At 41.0% G+C, this 14,413-nt stretch overlaps 1 protein-coding gene across 6 annotated transcripts in view; it reads left to right on the top strand.

Moving 5' to 3' along the window:
* Positions 1-14,413, top strand: part of CBFA2T2 (CBFA2/RUNX1 partner transcriptional co-repressor 2) — a 159,319-nt gene that overhangs the window by 112,062 nt on the left and 32,844 nt on the right. For 5 of the 6 annotated variants that reach the window (XM_044263235.1, XM_044263237.1, XM_044263233.1 and 2 more), the window contains exons 3-4: positions 803-1,044; positions 13,591-13,680. In XM_044263235.1, coding sequence (XP_044119170.1) covers positions 803-1,044; positions 13,591-13,680 — 332 coding nt within the window. The remainder of the gene's footprint in view (positions 1-802; positions 1,045-13,590; positions 13,681-14,413) is intronic. The other variant, XM_044263234.1, reaches the window with a different exon arrangement.

Raw genomic sequence — 14,413 nt, 5'->3', positions numbered from 1 at the left:
AAATAAATTAAAAAAAAAAAAAAAAAATTAAAAAAAATAAAAAATTTAGCAACAAATGACTAAGAACAATGGGAAAATGGAATGTCGGTGTCCTGTGTAGTGTCTGTAACATGCTTTATAGAGTGACCAAGAATTTGGCAGCATTTATATAGCACTGTTGGGGCACAGAGAAACTGCTGGGCATGAATATTCTGAATGGTCCATGAAATACATATCTTAGTGCAGGAATAGGTCATTAAATCTATAGCCTAGAAAACCCTTTCTCCAAAAACAAACAAACAAAAAACACCACATTTTTCACTTAAACAGAACTGGGTTTTCTCTTCGCATGCTACATTGTAACATGTATTATAATGTACAGTGTAACTGACTCTTTAACTTCTTTGGAACCCTAAGAGTAGGAAGGAAGGAGATGGAACGTAAAAGATGTGTGCATGGGTCCAGTCAATGGAAATACGTGTTCTACCAGATTGATCTCATGCAACACCCGTTGCAGGAAATCTTAACCCTACCTACCCCTGCCCGTAGCAACTGTAGTTAGATGACCATTCTCTGTATTCTTAAAATACTCCATACTCTTCTATTTTAACACGTTTTGTTATTCTGTTAACATTTTTTCCTGGTAGTCTGTCTCATGATGTAGTAGTCTCATTGAAGGCAGAAACAAGTTTCTTACATAATCTTAATATGTGCTTTACAAAATTCAGATGAATAAACGACAGTTAATGCAAACAAGAAGAAATTAACTAAGGTCTATGTGATTTGCACTTACACAGTCTTTCATTTTGGCTTTCTTTTATAGTAAGCAATGGCATCAACCATTCTCCTCCTACCCTGAATGGTGCCCCATCACCACCACAGAGATTCAGCAATGGTCCTGCCTCTTCCACATCATCTGCACTAACAAATCAACAATTGCCAGCCACTTGTGGTGCTCGGCAGCTCAGCAAATTGAAACGCTTCCTTACCACTCTGCAACAGTTTGGCAATGACATCTCACCTGAGATTGGGGAGAAGGTGCGGACTCTTGTTCTAGCACTGGTGGTAAGTATAGTGTTGCTGTCCACAGCTACTTAAGTATGTGGCTCTGAGCCCCAGCTAGCAAACCTGTAGCAATGTGGCAAAATCTACAGACTAATTCAGTTATGTAACTTGTATGGAAATATAGAACTATGGGTTTCAATTATGGATAATAGTGTTTATTCAAGAAACAAATCTAGAATGTTTACCTTATTTCTTAGGGTGTTGATTTAATTCCAGTAAGCAGCTTTGAATTTGTCTTAAGACTGAGGTTCAACCAAGTTAATATAAGGTTTTGTAACAATATATTTGGCATATATTCAGGGTCCAGCATATTGTTTCCAAACCTAAGAGAAAAGAAAAGCAGGGAGTTTAATTTTCAGAACAGTAATTTGTAAAATTTTAAGTCTCAGAGTCTGAATAGTATCAAAGGATTACATTCTTCAGCTCCTCATGCAGATGGACTTTTCTTTAGAATTTTCAGTGTACTATAGTGAGTGAGGTAATGATGTTCTAACATAAGACATTTGGGTGGGGTTTGACTCTTAGTGTATATAAGGAAAGTACTGACAGTTAAGTATTTTTGTAAATTGAATTCTTCAAGATAACTTCTTGAAAAAGTACCCTGTGGTCGTGCATGTTGACCTTTACAAGTCACAGTACTAAGCCTTAACGTTGTAGTTCTCATTGTAATCAGGGACTCCTGGGATGTCCCCAGACCTCTCCAGGAAGTCCAGGAGGTCAAAATTATTTTCTTCCCCTAACTCTTTTTTTAAGATTTATTTATTTATTTTAGAGAGAGAGCCTGATGGGAGGGACAGAGGGAGAGGGAGAGAGAATCTGAAGAAGACTCTGCTGATCTCAAAACCCAGTGTAGGGCTCAATCTCACGACCTTGAGATCAGGACCTGAGTCAAAACTGAGAGTCAGATGCTCAACCAACTGTGCCACCCAGGTGCCCTTGTTTTCATAATAATACTAAGATATGGATCAACCTGGTGCACAGTCCGTTTAAGCATCTGATTCTTGATCTCGCCCTGCATTGGGCTCCTCACTGTGCATGCAGCCTTCCTAAAAAAAATAAAAAATAATAGTACTAAGATGTTACTTACCTTTTCATTCTTTCTTTATCCTGAGCATATCATGGAATTTTCTAGAAGCTGCGTAATATAGGTTGTTGCAGTGGATTAAATGCAGAAGTAAATAGGAGAGCTTCTCGCAGGTGTCTTTTCATAACCTAGATATTAAAAAGACTTGCAAAACTGTAATTTAGACAATGCCGTTCTTACTACATTTTGGGGAAAATTTATTTTGAAATGGGTTAGTAAAAGATAGTTTTCAAGTACTGAACTTTAACTTTTTAATACTGGGATTATTGATATATATGACCCACATGAATTAGAGAGAGTCTGAGGTTTAGGAGTTGAAGAACCGCTAACCTTGGGGCACCTGGGTGGCTCAGTCAGTTAAGCGTATGCCTTTGGCTCAGATCATGATCCCAGTGTCCTGGGATTGGGCTCCCTGCTCTGAGGGAAGCCTGCTTTTCCCTCTCTTGCTTCCCCTGCTTGTGCTCTCTCTGTGTCAAATAAATAAATAAAATCTTTAAAAAAAAAAAAAAAAAACCTTAAAAATAAAGAGAACTGTCACCTTAAAAGATTTCTCAGTCTTAGTTTAGAAGAGTCAACTTTCATACAAGGCATAATACTACTTTTTCATAATTTCAGATTCAATCCCTTTTATATTTTAGAGCTAAGGTGGTTCATTTTTATAGGTATTTTATTACAGGAATATGCCACAGTTTGTACATTTTGCTCTTGATGCACATTGGCATTTGAGGTTTTTTTTTTTTTTTTTTTTTAAGATTTTATTTATTTATTTGACAGAGAGAGAGAGAGGGAAGCAGGCTCCCCCGCTGAGCAGAGAGCCCAATGTGGGACTCGATCCCAGGACCCTGAGATCATGACCTGAGCCGAAGGCAGCGGCTTAACCCACTGAGCCACGCAGGCGCCCTTGGCATTTGAGTTTTGATGCAGTGTCAGGACCTCAGAACAACTCAGGTTCTGAGATTTGTTAAATGAATTCATAGGACTTAGCATATAGTTGTACTCACAACTAATATTTATTACATTATGTAGGCATAAAGTTACACAGCTGGATTATAAAGGAGATCCGGGAATCCATAAAGGAGATTCCATACTGATGAAATCTGGAGAAATCTATCTGCAGGCTTCCTTACACTTTTTCTCTTAAGTGAATGATCACACAGCTCGCTCTTCCCCAGCAATGAAAATGTAGCAACATATGTGTGATGTTTTTGCCTAGGGAAACCTATTAGAGACTTAGGGTACATAGGCACTGTTTGCCAGGACCTACTGAAATTTCAGATTTCCAGAAGGAAAATCAGTATTCAGCATTGTTTGCAAAAACAGTCTCTGCACAGTCAGCCACCTTTACCAGTTAGGAAAGCTTTATTTTGGCTGGGGGGCGGGGGGGTGGTTTTTTGTTTTGTTTTGGGGGAAAAATTGTTCTGGTCCAATTTTACACTAATGGATCTAGAGTAACAAAATTGGACTTAAATATCAAAGTGAGTTTGAATGTAATTGGAAGCAAAGTCTTAGACATCAGAATGTCATACCATTCTAGCAACAGATTACTTTAAGTGAGCCTATGGTTGAAGGTAATGTAAGAGTAGAAGGAAAAAATGATAAGGATGCCTGTGTGGCTCAGTTGGTTAAGCAGCTGCTTTCAGCTCAGGTCATAATCCTAGGGTTCTGGGTTCGAGTCTTGCATTGGGCCCTCCGCTCATTGGAGAGCCTGCTTCTCCTGCTCCCTCTGTGATCTCTCTCATTTTCACTCTCTCAAATAAATCTTTAAAAAACAAAAAAGATGGACCCCATTTGCAAAAATTAAAAAAAAATTAGTACAGAAGTATTTATATGTAGGTATAGCCAATTACCTACTTTAAGTGGCCATGCTTGGGTTATTTTTCTCATGGTGTCATTAGTAGGTGGTAAAAATCCATGTAAAAAATTTTACCAGGGCGCTTGGGTGGCTCAGTTGGTTAAGCAACCGCCTTTAGCTCAGGTCATGGTCCCGGAGTTCCAGGATCGAGTCCTGCATCAGGCTCCCAGCTCCATGGGGAGTCTGCTTCTCCCTCTGACCTTCTTGCCTCTCATGCTCGCTCTCACTGTCTCTCTCTCTCAAATAAATAAATAAAAATCTTTAAAAAAAGAGTGTATCCATGTTTGTGCAACCATCACTACTATCCACCTCAAGAGCTCCTAATCAGACAAAACTGAAACTTCATGCCATTAAGTAATAACTCCCTTTTCTTACATCCTTAGTTCCCATGAACCAACATTATACTTGACTACTGTAGATACCTCATTTAAGTAGAATCATACAGTATTTGTCTTTTTATAGCTGACTGACTTCACCAAGCATAGTGTCCTCAGGGTTCATCCATGTTGGGGCACCTGGGTGGCTCAGTCATTTAAGCAGCTGCCTTTGGCCTAGATCGTGATCCCAGAGTCCTGGGATAGAGTCCCAAATCGAGCTTTCTGCTCATCAGGGAGTCTGTTAGGGGAGTCTGCTTCTCCCTCTGTCTGTTTTCTCCGTGCTTGTGCTGTCTCTTTCTCTCTGACAAATAAATAAAATAAAATCTTTAAAAAAAAAAAAGTAAGTTTCATCCATGTTGTAGTGTTCGTCAGATGTTTCTACTTTCTTATGGCTGAAAAGACTCCATTGCGTGCATGTCGATACTTTGCTTGTCCATTCGTCTTCTGTTGCATCCCTGGGATGCTTCTAACTTTTTGGTTAGGGATTGCTTTTATATCCTTATGGGAAACTGTCAGCCAAGTTCATAGGTGCCAGCCAGTGGCCCAGTCTTATAAGCACCCTTTTCTTAGGTTATCAGTTTTAAACCTGCTGTATTAACTCTTTTCTGTACAGCACCATTGCAGATATTGTTGCTATAAGCATCCTTAAATTGCAGTGCGAGCATCGCACTGAACAATGGAATTGGGATTTCTTAAGGTATGCCTATATACCAATTCAGTATATAAGGCCATTGGTTTTCCTATGTGTTGTACTAATTTATACTCTCATATACTGGCATTTTTATAAAGATTAGTGACCCAGTCTGTTCAGGCTGTTAGATACCAAACACGGGGTGAGTTATAAACAATAGTCATTTACCTTATAGTTCTGGAGGTCAGTAAGTGGTGCCATAGATTTTGTATTCAGTGAGAGCCTACTCCTGACTGTTAGGTGGCAGTCTTGTCCTTACAGGGCCAAAGGAGCAAGGGAGAACTCTCAAGCTCCATCTCTTTTAAAAAAAAAAAAAAAAAAAAAAATTTTCCTTTATGACAGAGTGAGTACAAGCAGGGGAGTGGGAGAGGGAGATGCAGGTTTCCCGCTGAGCAGGGAGCCTGATGATGCAGGCTTGATCCCAGGACCTTGGGATCATGACCTGAGCCAAAGGCAGATGCTTAATCAACTGAGCCACCCAGGTGCCCTTCAGGGTCTCTTTTGTGAGGGCACAAATGCCATTCCTATGAGCCCTGCCCTTGTGACCTAATCATCTTCCTATGGCTCCACCTCTAAATATGAACACATTGGAGAATTGTAGGTTTCAGCCTAGAGATTTTGAGGGGTCACAAATATTCAGAATGTCTAGAGTAATTGTTATTGAAACTATAAATTTATTTGGAGAAGATGCAGAAAAAGAAATGTTTTTTAAAATAATACCCATTCGGGGCTCCTTAGTGGCTCAGCGGGTTAAAGCCTCTGCCTTCGGCTCAGGTCGTCATCCCAGGGTCCTGGGATCGAGCCCCACATTGGGCCCTCTGCTCGGCAGGGAGCCTGCTTCCCCATCCCCCTTCTCTCTCTGCCTGCCTCTCTGCCTACTTGTGTTCTCTGTCTGTCAAATAAATAAATAAAAATCTTTTAAAAGTATGGTTAAGATTTAGGCAGGCGGATGTAAATGGAACAGTTGTTCCATGTGGAGGAGACTTTATTGGGCAAGTAAGAAAAGACTACTGTTAGGTACCTGGAGTATAGTACACCTGTGTGAATTTTATATTTCTGGTATGTAACAAATAGAGTGTTGATAGTCCCTAACTGTACCAGGAGGCAAACATGCTCAATTTCTAATGCAAAGTAAAGGAGAATGTTCCGTATTCCACGAAGACTACACATTCTGGAGGGCAGTTCGGCAAATTCCATGTACCTTAAACTAGGTAGTTCTCTGACTAAATATTTCCTTACTATGAAATTCATCCTAAGAAAATATCGTTGTAGGGGCACCTGGGTAGCTCAGTGGGTTAAGCCTCTGCCTTCTGCTCAGGTCATGATCTCAGGGTCCTGGGATCAAGCCCTGTGTCAGGCTCTCTGCTCAGCGGGGAGCCTGCTCCCCTCCCACCCCCAACCCCCGCCTACTTGTGATCTCTCTTTCTCTGTCAAATAAATAAATAAAATCTTAAAAAAAAAAAAAAAAGAAAGAAAATAATCATTGTACACCAAGATCATTGGTTCAACAGTATTTATAATGACCCCCCCCCAAAAAAAATTGAAACCAGCTAAATGTTCTGTAAAATCCTATGTAAATTGCAGTATATCAGTTCAGTTGGATATGACATGGTCATGAAATATCAAGGCACAATTTGAAGGTATAGTTCTTCATATTCCTCCTGACAGAGCAAGAAATCTTATATTATATAGCTATAATATAATATAATATAATATATAATATATTATTATTATATAGAAAACAAAAATAATGAAGACTCTGAAAGGTAGCAGATACGCTAGTGACGTTGTGACCCAAGGTAGTACTTAGCAGTGAGTTATCTAAGTTCCCCGTTTTCATGATACATCCAGAACTGTGGTCTGTAAAAGCTAGTAACCCAGAAACACTTCAGAGCACAAACTACAACAATAACGAAAACCCTTTTTCCTGCCAGAGGATCAAGAAAGAAGCAGCCAGATAAGATAAAAATCTTACAGACAAGGGGCGCCTGGGTGGCTCAGTGGGTTAAGCCGCTGCCTTCAGCTCAGGTCATGATCTCAGGGTCCTGGGATCGAGTCCCGCATCAGGCTCTCTGCTCAGCAGGGAGCCTGCTTCCTCCTCTCTCTCTCTCTGCCTGCCTCTCTGCCTACTTGTAATCTCTCTGTCAAATAAATGAATAAAATCTTAAAAAAAAAAAAATCTTACAGACAATATGTGCACTATGGCAGCCAATACCTTAGGAAGAACTGCAGTAATGGATATAGCCTTCCCTTTCCCATCAGAGGCCCATTGGGGAACCCAAACTCCTACCCCTTGCCAGCAATAATGTATCTTTCTTCACCTCTCCAAATCAATAGAGGTTGAGTGGGGAACCTGGGATTATACCCTGAAAAGGATTCTCCTTTTTTCCAGTGGTGCAAGTATCAGAGGAGGATTCCAAGACAGAAGTCAGAGATAAGATCCAGAGTCTTAAAACATAGAGCCCAAAATGTTCAGGATACAATAGAAAATGACTTATCATACAAAGTACCAAGACCATCTCAACTGGAATAAAACAAAAAATGGCCAATCCACAGATATCAACTAAGCAGACACAGATGTTTGCACAGCATCATAAAATGCTCCAGTGAGAATTATGAACACAAATGAAAAAATACAAAGGCTCTGCAGATTAAAAAAAAGAAGATAGAAAAAAATAAGTGGAAATTTTAGAACAAAAATAAGATAAATTAAAAACAGCAGTGTGGGACGCCTGGGTGGCGCAGTTGGTTGGACGACTGCCTTCGGCTCAGGGCGTGATCCTGGAGTCCTGGGATCAAGTCCCACATCAGGCTCCCAGCTCCATGGGGAGTCTGCTTCGCTCTCTGACCTTCTCCTCGCTCATGCTCTCTCTCACTGTCTCTCTCTCAAATAAATAAATAAAATCTTTAAAAAAAAAAAATAAAAACAGCAGTGGACTCAACAGTAAAATGGAGAGGAAAAACAATGGAAAATAATTACTATTCTATGCAGTAGAGTGAAAAGGACTTAAAATAAAATGAACACAACCTCAGGGACCTAAAAGAATAAAACAAGATCTGAGTCACAGTAGGACAGAAGAAAGTACAGGGCTGAAATAATGACTGAATTTGCTGGAATTTGACAAAAACCTAAATCTATAGATTGAAAAAAGCAGCACAGATCTCAAATAAGATCCCCCCCCCCACCAAGGACAAAATCTTGAAAGCAGCAAGAAGGAAACTCTTAACCTATAAAAGAAAAGTTCTAGTGACAATGGCATTTTTCAAATGCTGAAAGAAAAGAACTGTCAACGCATAATACTACACACATCAAAAGTACACTTCTGGAGTGATCAAAATACTCTTAGTTGAAATGAAACTAAGAGATATTGTGTCTAAGCAGACCTCCCCTAAAAGAGTGGCTTAAAGAAGATCCTGAAGTAGAAAGAAAATGAAAAAAGAAGCAATCTTTTTTTTTTTTTTTAAGTTTTTCAAATTTGTGAGAGAGCACAAGTAAGGGGAGTGACAGGCAGAGGGAGAAGCAGGCTCCGTGCTGAGCAAGGAGTCCAATGTGGGACTCGAATCCAGGACCCTGGGATTATGACCTGAGCAGAAGGCAGCAGCTTAACTGACCAAGCCACCCAGGCTCCCGAAAAGAAGCAATCTTGAAATAATCACAGTAGATGAAGGATAAGTGGAAAGAGCAAAAACAAAAGTCAGTACGGTCGATTTTCCTTCTTGAGTTTCCTGAACTGTGGTGGTTGAAGCAAATTTACGACATTGTCTGTGATGTGGGATGTGTGTGTGTGGGTGTGTGTGTGGGTGTGTGTGTGTGTAAAGGAAGTATTTAAGACAATTATATTCTAAACCAGGCAGCATAAAGGCAGACAAGGTGTCAACACTTCGTATCTTTTTAAGTAATTATTTATTTGAGAGAAAGTGAGTGAGAGCACAAGCAGGGGAGCAGGAGGAATAGCAGAGGGAGAGGGAGAAGCAGACTACCTGCTAAGCAGAGAGCCGGATGCCGGGCTCAGTCCCAGGAGGCTGGGATCACAACCTGAGCCGAAGGCGGACACTTAGCCAGTTGAGCCACTCAGGCGCCTCTCTACACTTCTGTATCTTGACTGCCATGATGATTACATGGAATACACAACGTACACTAAAGTGACAGAGAATTATATACACATTCCACCAGTGTTTTTCCCTCCGTGATAATCCATTTCAGGTACAGAAAATGTAACCAGTGGGGAACCTCTCTGTTGTTTTTACAACTTCCTGTGGTGGTATTTATCTCAGAATTTTTTTTTTAAAGATTTTATTTATTTGACAGAAATCACAAGTAGATGGAGAGGCAGGCAGAGAGAGAGAGGGAAGCAGGCTCCCCACTGAGCAGAGAACCCGATGTGGGACTCGATCCCAGGACCCTGAGATCATGACCTGAGCCAAAGGCAGCGGCTCAACCCACTGACCCACCCAGGCGCCCCTTTATCTCAGAATTTTAAAAGATAAATGTTACTTAGTGGCCTATCTATACCCGTTGTCTTCTAAGACCACCTTAGGTCTTGCCCTTGTGATCCAGAGACCAGATTTCCCTGACATTTTACATTCTTTCCTCTGTGAGAAGCATCTTTTCCAGGGCTACATTTTCACTTCTTAGGGTGGACACTTCTTGTTCCCCTAAGTCTGATTCAGGCATGTCTTCTCTGTGTGCCAGTAGTCTCCCGCTCACATATGTATCAATCTGTGAGCAGGAGACTACTGGCTTGTCTGTTTTCCTGCTACACCGGGAGTTTAAAAAAAAAAAAAAAACCATGCTGGGATGCCTGGATGACTCAGTCGGTTAAGCATCGGCCTTTGACTCAGGTCATGATCCCAAGGTCCTGGGATTGAGTCCTGCACTGGGCACCTTACTCAGTCCCTCTCCCTGCCACTCTGCCTACTTGTGCTCTCTTTCTCTGTCAAACAAAACCTTTTAAAAAAAAAAAAAAAAACCAAGATAAACCATGCTCTTATAAATGACTGAAGGAGAGGGAAAGATAATGGAACAGTGGCTTACCATTCTTCGCAGAGGATTGTCCTGCATCTACTATATGTATAGTCCTGAGTCAGTTTCTGTGGCCTTAGTCACTGTTCATCTGACCACACAGCTCATTCTTTCCCTTTCCCATCCACAAGCAATTTTAAAAATCAGTCATACAATCTTTTTCATATATTTACTCTATTTGTGTCTACTTTTAGCGGCCTGATTGCACTCCATGCAGTAGGAAAAGAATGTTCTTTTTATACCTGATTAGCCATACCTTTGGTTGCATTGTAGAAATGTCATGTACTTAAAACAGAATGAGTTAAATTTTAAAAGAATCTTGGTGTGTGGCAGGCACCTGAGTGGCTCAGTCTGTTAAGCTTCCGACCCTTTGTGCTCAGGTCATGATGTCAGGGTTGTGAAATCCATCTGCACGGTGCTCTGCACTCAGTGGGGAGTCGGCTTCCCCTCTCCTTCTGCCCCACTGCCCCCCAGCTCACACACACACACACACACACTCTCTCTCTCTCTCTCTCTTTCTCATAAATAAGTCTTCTAAAAAATAAATTCTCTTAGTGTCGAATGACGTATACTTCAAATATTTTCATTTAGCATGATTAAATTGATACACTTTTTCCCTAAAGGGAAATATTTCTATTTTTTACTGAATATTAATATGATATATTTGGGTAATCCAACATAATTTCATATCCAGAAATAATTGCTGTTGTAATTTTCTTTCCAGGCACTTATAAAGCCCATATAGGGGCGCCTGGGTGGCACAGTCAGTTGCATATCTGCCTTCAGCAAGGTCATGATCCTAGGGTCCTGGATCTAGCCCCACGTTGGGCTCCCTGCTCAGTGGGGAGCCTGCATCTCCCTCTCCCTCTCCTTGCCACTCCTCCTGCTTGTACTCTCTCTTGCCAAATAAAATTAGTCTTTTAAAAACAACAACAACATATAAATGTGTGTGTGTTATTTTCATAAATGGCTTATAGGAAAGCATATTGTTCTTTTTCTGGTTTTTCATTTAACAGTATGTTATGGACACCTTTCCTGATTAATGCATACAAATCTGTCCCCCCTTCCTTAATGTACTAATACATGACTGTACCATATTTTTTTTTTGTAAGATTTATTTTAAAAGGAGAGTCTTAAGCAGACTCATGCCAAGTGCAGCACACGGCTTGATGCCATGACTCCCAAGATCATGACCCAGCCGACACCAAGAGTCAGATGCTTAACTGACTATACCATCCAGGCACTCCTCTACCATAAATTTTAAATGCAGTTTACTGGTAGTCGACCTATATGCTTTATACTCCTTATTGTTAAGAAGCAGTATTGTAGGGCTCCTGAGTGGCTCAGTTGGGTTAAAGCCTCTGCTTTCAGCTCAAGTCATGGTCCCAGGGTCCTGGAATTGAGTCCGCATTGGGCTCTCTGCTTTGTGGGGAGCCTGCTTCTTCCTCTCTGCCTGCCTCTCTGCCTACTTGTGATGTCTCTCTCTCTCTCTCAAATAAATAAAATCTTAAAAAAAATAATAAAGCAGTATTGTACTGATAAATAATTTATGTGGTTCTTACTGCAGCTTTGAACTTTCGATAATTTTATAAAAATAAAAATAAATCCCTAGAGGGTACCTGGGTGGCTCAGGGGGTTAAAGCCTCTGCCTTCGGCTTAGGTCATAATCTCAAGGTCCTGGGATCAAGCCCCACATTGGGCTTTGCTCAACAGGGAGCCTGCTTACCCCCTCTTTCTGCCTTTCTCTCTGCCTACTTGTGACCTCTCTCTGTCAAATAAATAAAAGTCTTAAAAATATAAATAAGTCCGTAGAGTTGCTTGTTGTTTTTTCGGGGAAGCAAGAATTCAGATTAATGGTGCAGGGGTTTTTTTTGTTTTTTTTTTTTGTTTTTTTTTAACATAGTTTTTTTTTTTTTTTTAAAGATTTTATTTATTCATTTGACAGAGATCACAAGCAGGCAGAGAGGCAGAGGCTTTAACCCACTGCACCACCCAGGTGCCCCAGTGCTCAGTTTTGTTTTTAACTTGTTATTATACTGTATTTTAAGGAATTCGGATTAAAATATTTAGTGAACTTTGATGAAAGTATTTTTTTAAAGATTTTATTTATTTATTTGACAGAGATCACAAGTAGGCAGAGAAGCAGGCAGATAGAGAGGAAGGGAAGCAGGCCCCCTGCTGAGCAGAGAGCCCGATGTGGGACTCGATCCCAGGACCCTGAGATCATGACCTGAGCCGAAGGCAGCGGCTTACCCACTGAGCCACCCAGGCGCCCTGATGAAAGTATTTTTATTTATACATTCCCCGTAGCAAAGTAGCTGAGAATCTTTTTTTTTTTTTTTTTTAAGATTTTATTTATTTATTTATTTGACACAGAGAGAGGCAGGAAGAGAGGGAACACAAACAGGGGAAGCCCGGGAGGGAGAGGCAGGCTTCCCACTTAGCAGGGAGCCAACATGGGGGCCCGATCCCAGGACCCTGGGATCATGACCTGAGTCAAAGGCAGATGCCCAACGACTGAGTCACCCAGGTGCCCCTGAGAATCTTATTTAAAGCTAGGCTTTTGTTGGGGTGCAGGGGTGGTTTAGTTAAGTGTCCAGCTCTTGATCTCTGTATTAAGTCTTTTTTTTTTTTAAAGATTTTATTTATTTATTTTATAGAGAGAGATCACAAGTAGATGGAGAGGCAGATGGAGAGAGCAGGCTCCCTGCTGAGCAGAGAGCCCGATGCGTGACTCAATCCCAGGACCCTGGGATCATGACCTGAGCCGAAGGCAGCGACTTAACCCACTGAGCCACCCAGATGCCCTCTGTATTAAGTCTTGATCTCCGTGTTGTGAGTTCAGCTGCCAACACTGGGCATGGACCCTACTTTAAAAAAAAAACCTACACTTTTGAAAAAATCCTTAGGGAAGTGCTAATAACGTTACTGCAAACTAAAATCTTCCCAGTATGGAGTTTGTCTCTTTTGGGGTACTCTTAATATGCAAGCAGATGGTTTGAAGGTAGAAGGTACCTATTGTTCTTTGTTTGGTTCTTTTAAACTTCTATTTAGGGAATTTAGGAAACTGCTGCTAGCAGGAGGGCAGAACCAATGAAGAAGTGAACTTCATAAGAAGTTGATACCCTAGACTCATTCAGGATTGTTCCATCTGGGATCTTTGTAGGGTTAGTTTTTTGGACCTGAAGTAACTTGCCCTGAACTCCTTAATACAAGGGACCTGAGTGCCTCTCCTCATGCAGGAATAGAGAGGAAGGGAATAGCCTATTCTGCTCCCTGGGCTGCTGCTGAATGCAGAAGAGAATTTAGTTTTGGGGTACTGGAGAAAAGAAAATTAATGAGGCCAGATTTCTTCATAAAGGAGACAGAATTTGATTAACCTTTGGGAAGGATCTGAGTTTACAGTAGTGTTCTTGGAATTACCCATTTCCTTGATTTAAAATGGTTTAGCATAATTAGATTTATACTGGCGGGACAGTATCCAGTTTTACAAGTTGACAGTGTGATTTATCTTTTCAGAATTCAACAGTAACGATTGAAGAATTCCATTGCAAGCTCCAAGAGGCGACAAACTTTCCTCTTCGTCCTTTTGTGATTCCATTCCTCAAGGTAATTGTTACGAGATAATTACTGAATGTAATTTATGTTTAGCTTTTCCTCAAGATCTGCTGCTGATCCCTGTTCTGTGATCCCAGGGTGGCTTACTGTATTTTCATATCTTTATTTTATTTCAGTCTGCTAGAGAAACGTGAGTGAGCCGTAGATAATAAGCCTTACTTACATGTGGTGAGATGAGAATTGCAAAAGCCTTTAGCTTTTTGTGGTCCATATGTGGCCACTGCTGGTAACACAGGAATAGGTGGGGGTAGTAAATGATTGGGCTGGAGGTGAGTGTGGGGATGCTGTGGAAACTGGGCTCTTAGCAGAGAAAATAACTGGACACTAAATCTTCTGTTCGTGGCCAGAGGTTGAAGCGTGTGTGTATTTTCTGAGAGGAGGCTATCAGACAAAGGAGAGGACTTAGAATTCCCACTTGACCTGAGGACAGAAAACATGTGGGAAGGCAGTGTTGCTGTCTCCCCAACAGCAGTTAGACTAGCTTCTGATCACATCCTCTAGAATTTGTGTTCCCTAGAACATAAGTTTTGGGAGACATTGTTCAGACTTGTTACATCTCTCTGACAAATAAGGTAGTATTAAATTTATATCTAGGGGCACCTGGGTGACTCAGTGGGTTAAAGCCTCTGCTTTCAGCTCAGGTCATGAAGCCACAGTCCCAGGATCAAGTCCCACATTGGGCTTTCTGCTGGGCGGGGAGCCTGCTTCCCTTCTCTCTCTCCGC

Source organism: Neovison vison, chromosome 8, assembly GCF_020171115.1.
Source record: "Neovison vison isolate M4711 chromosome 8, ASM_NN_V1, whole genome shotgun sequence".
In the NCBI taxonomy this organism is placed as follows: Eukaryota; Metazoa; Chordata; class Mammalia; order Carnivora; family Mustelidae; genus Neogale; species Neogale vison.
The sequence above is the reverse complement of the archived record's forward strand: the minus strand, read 5'-3'. Positions and strand labels throughout refer to the sequence as shown.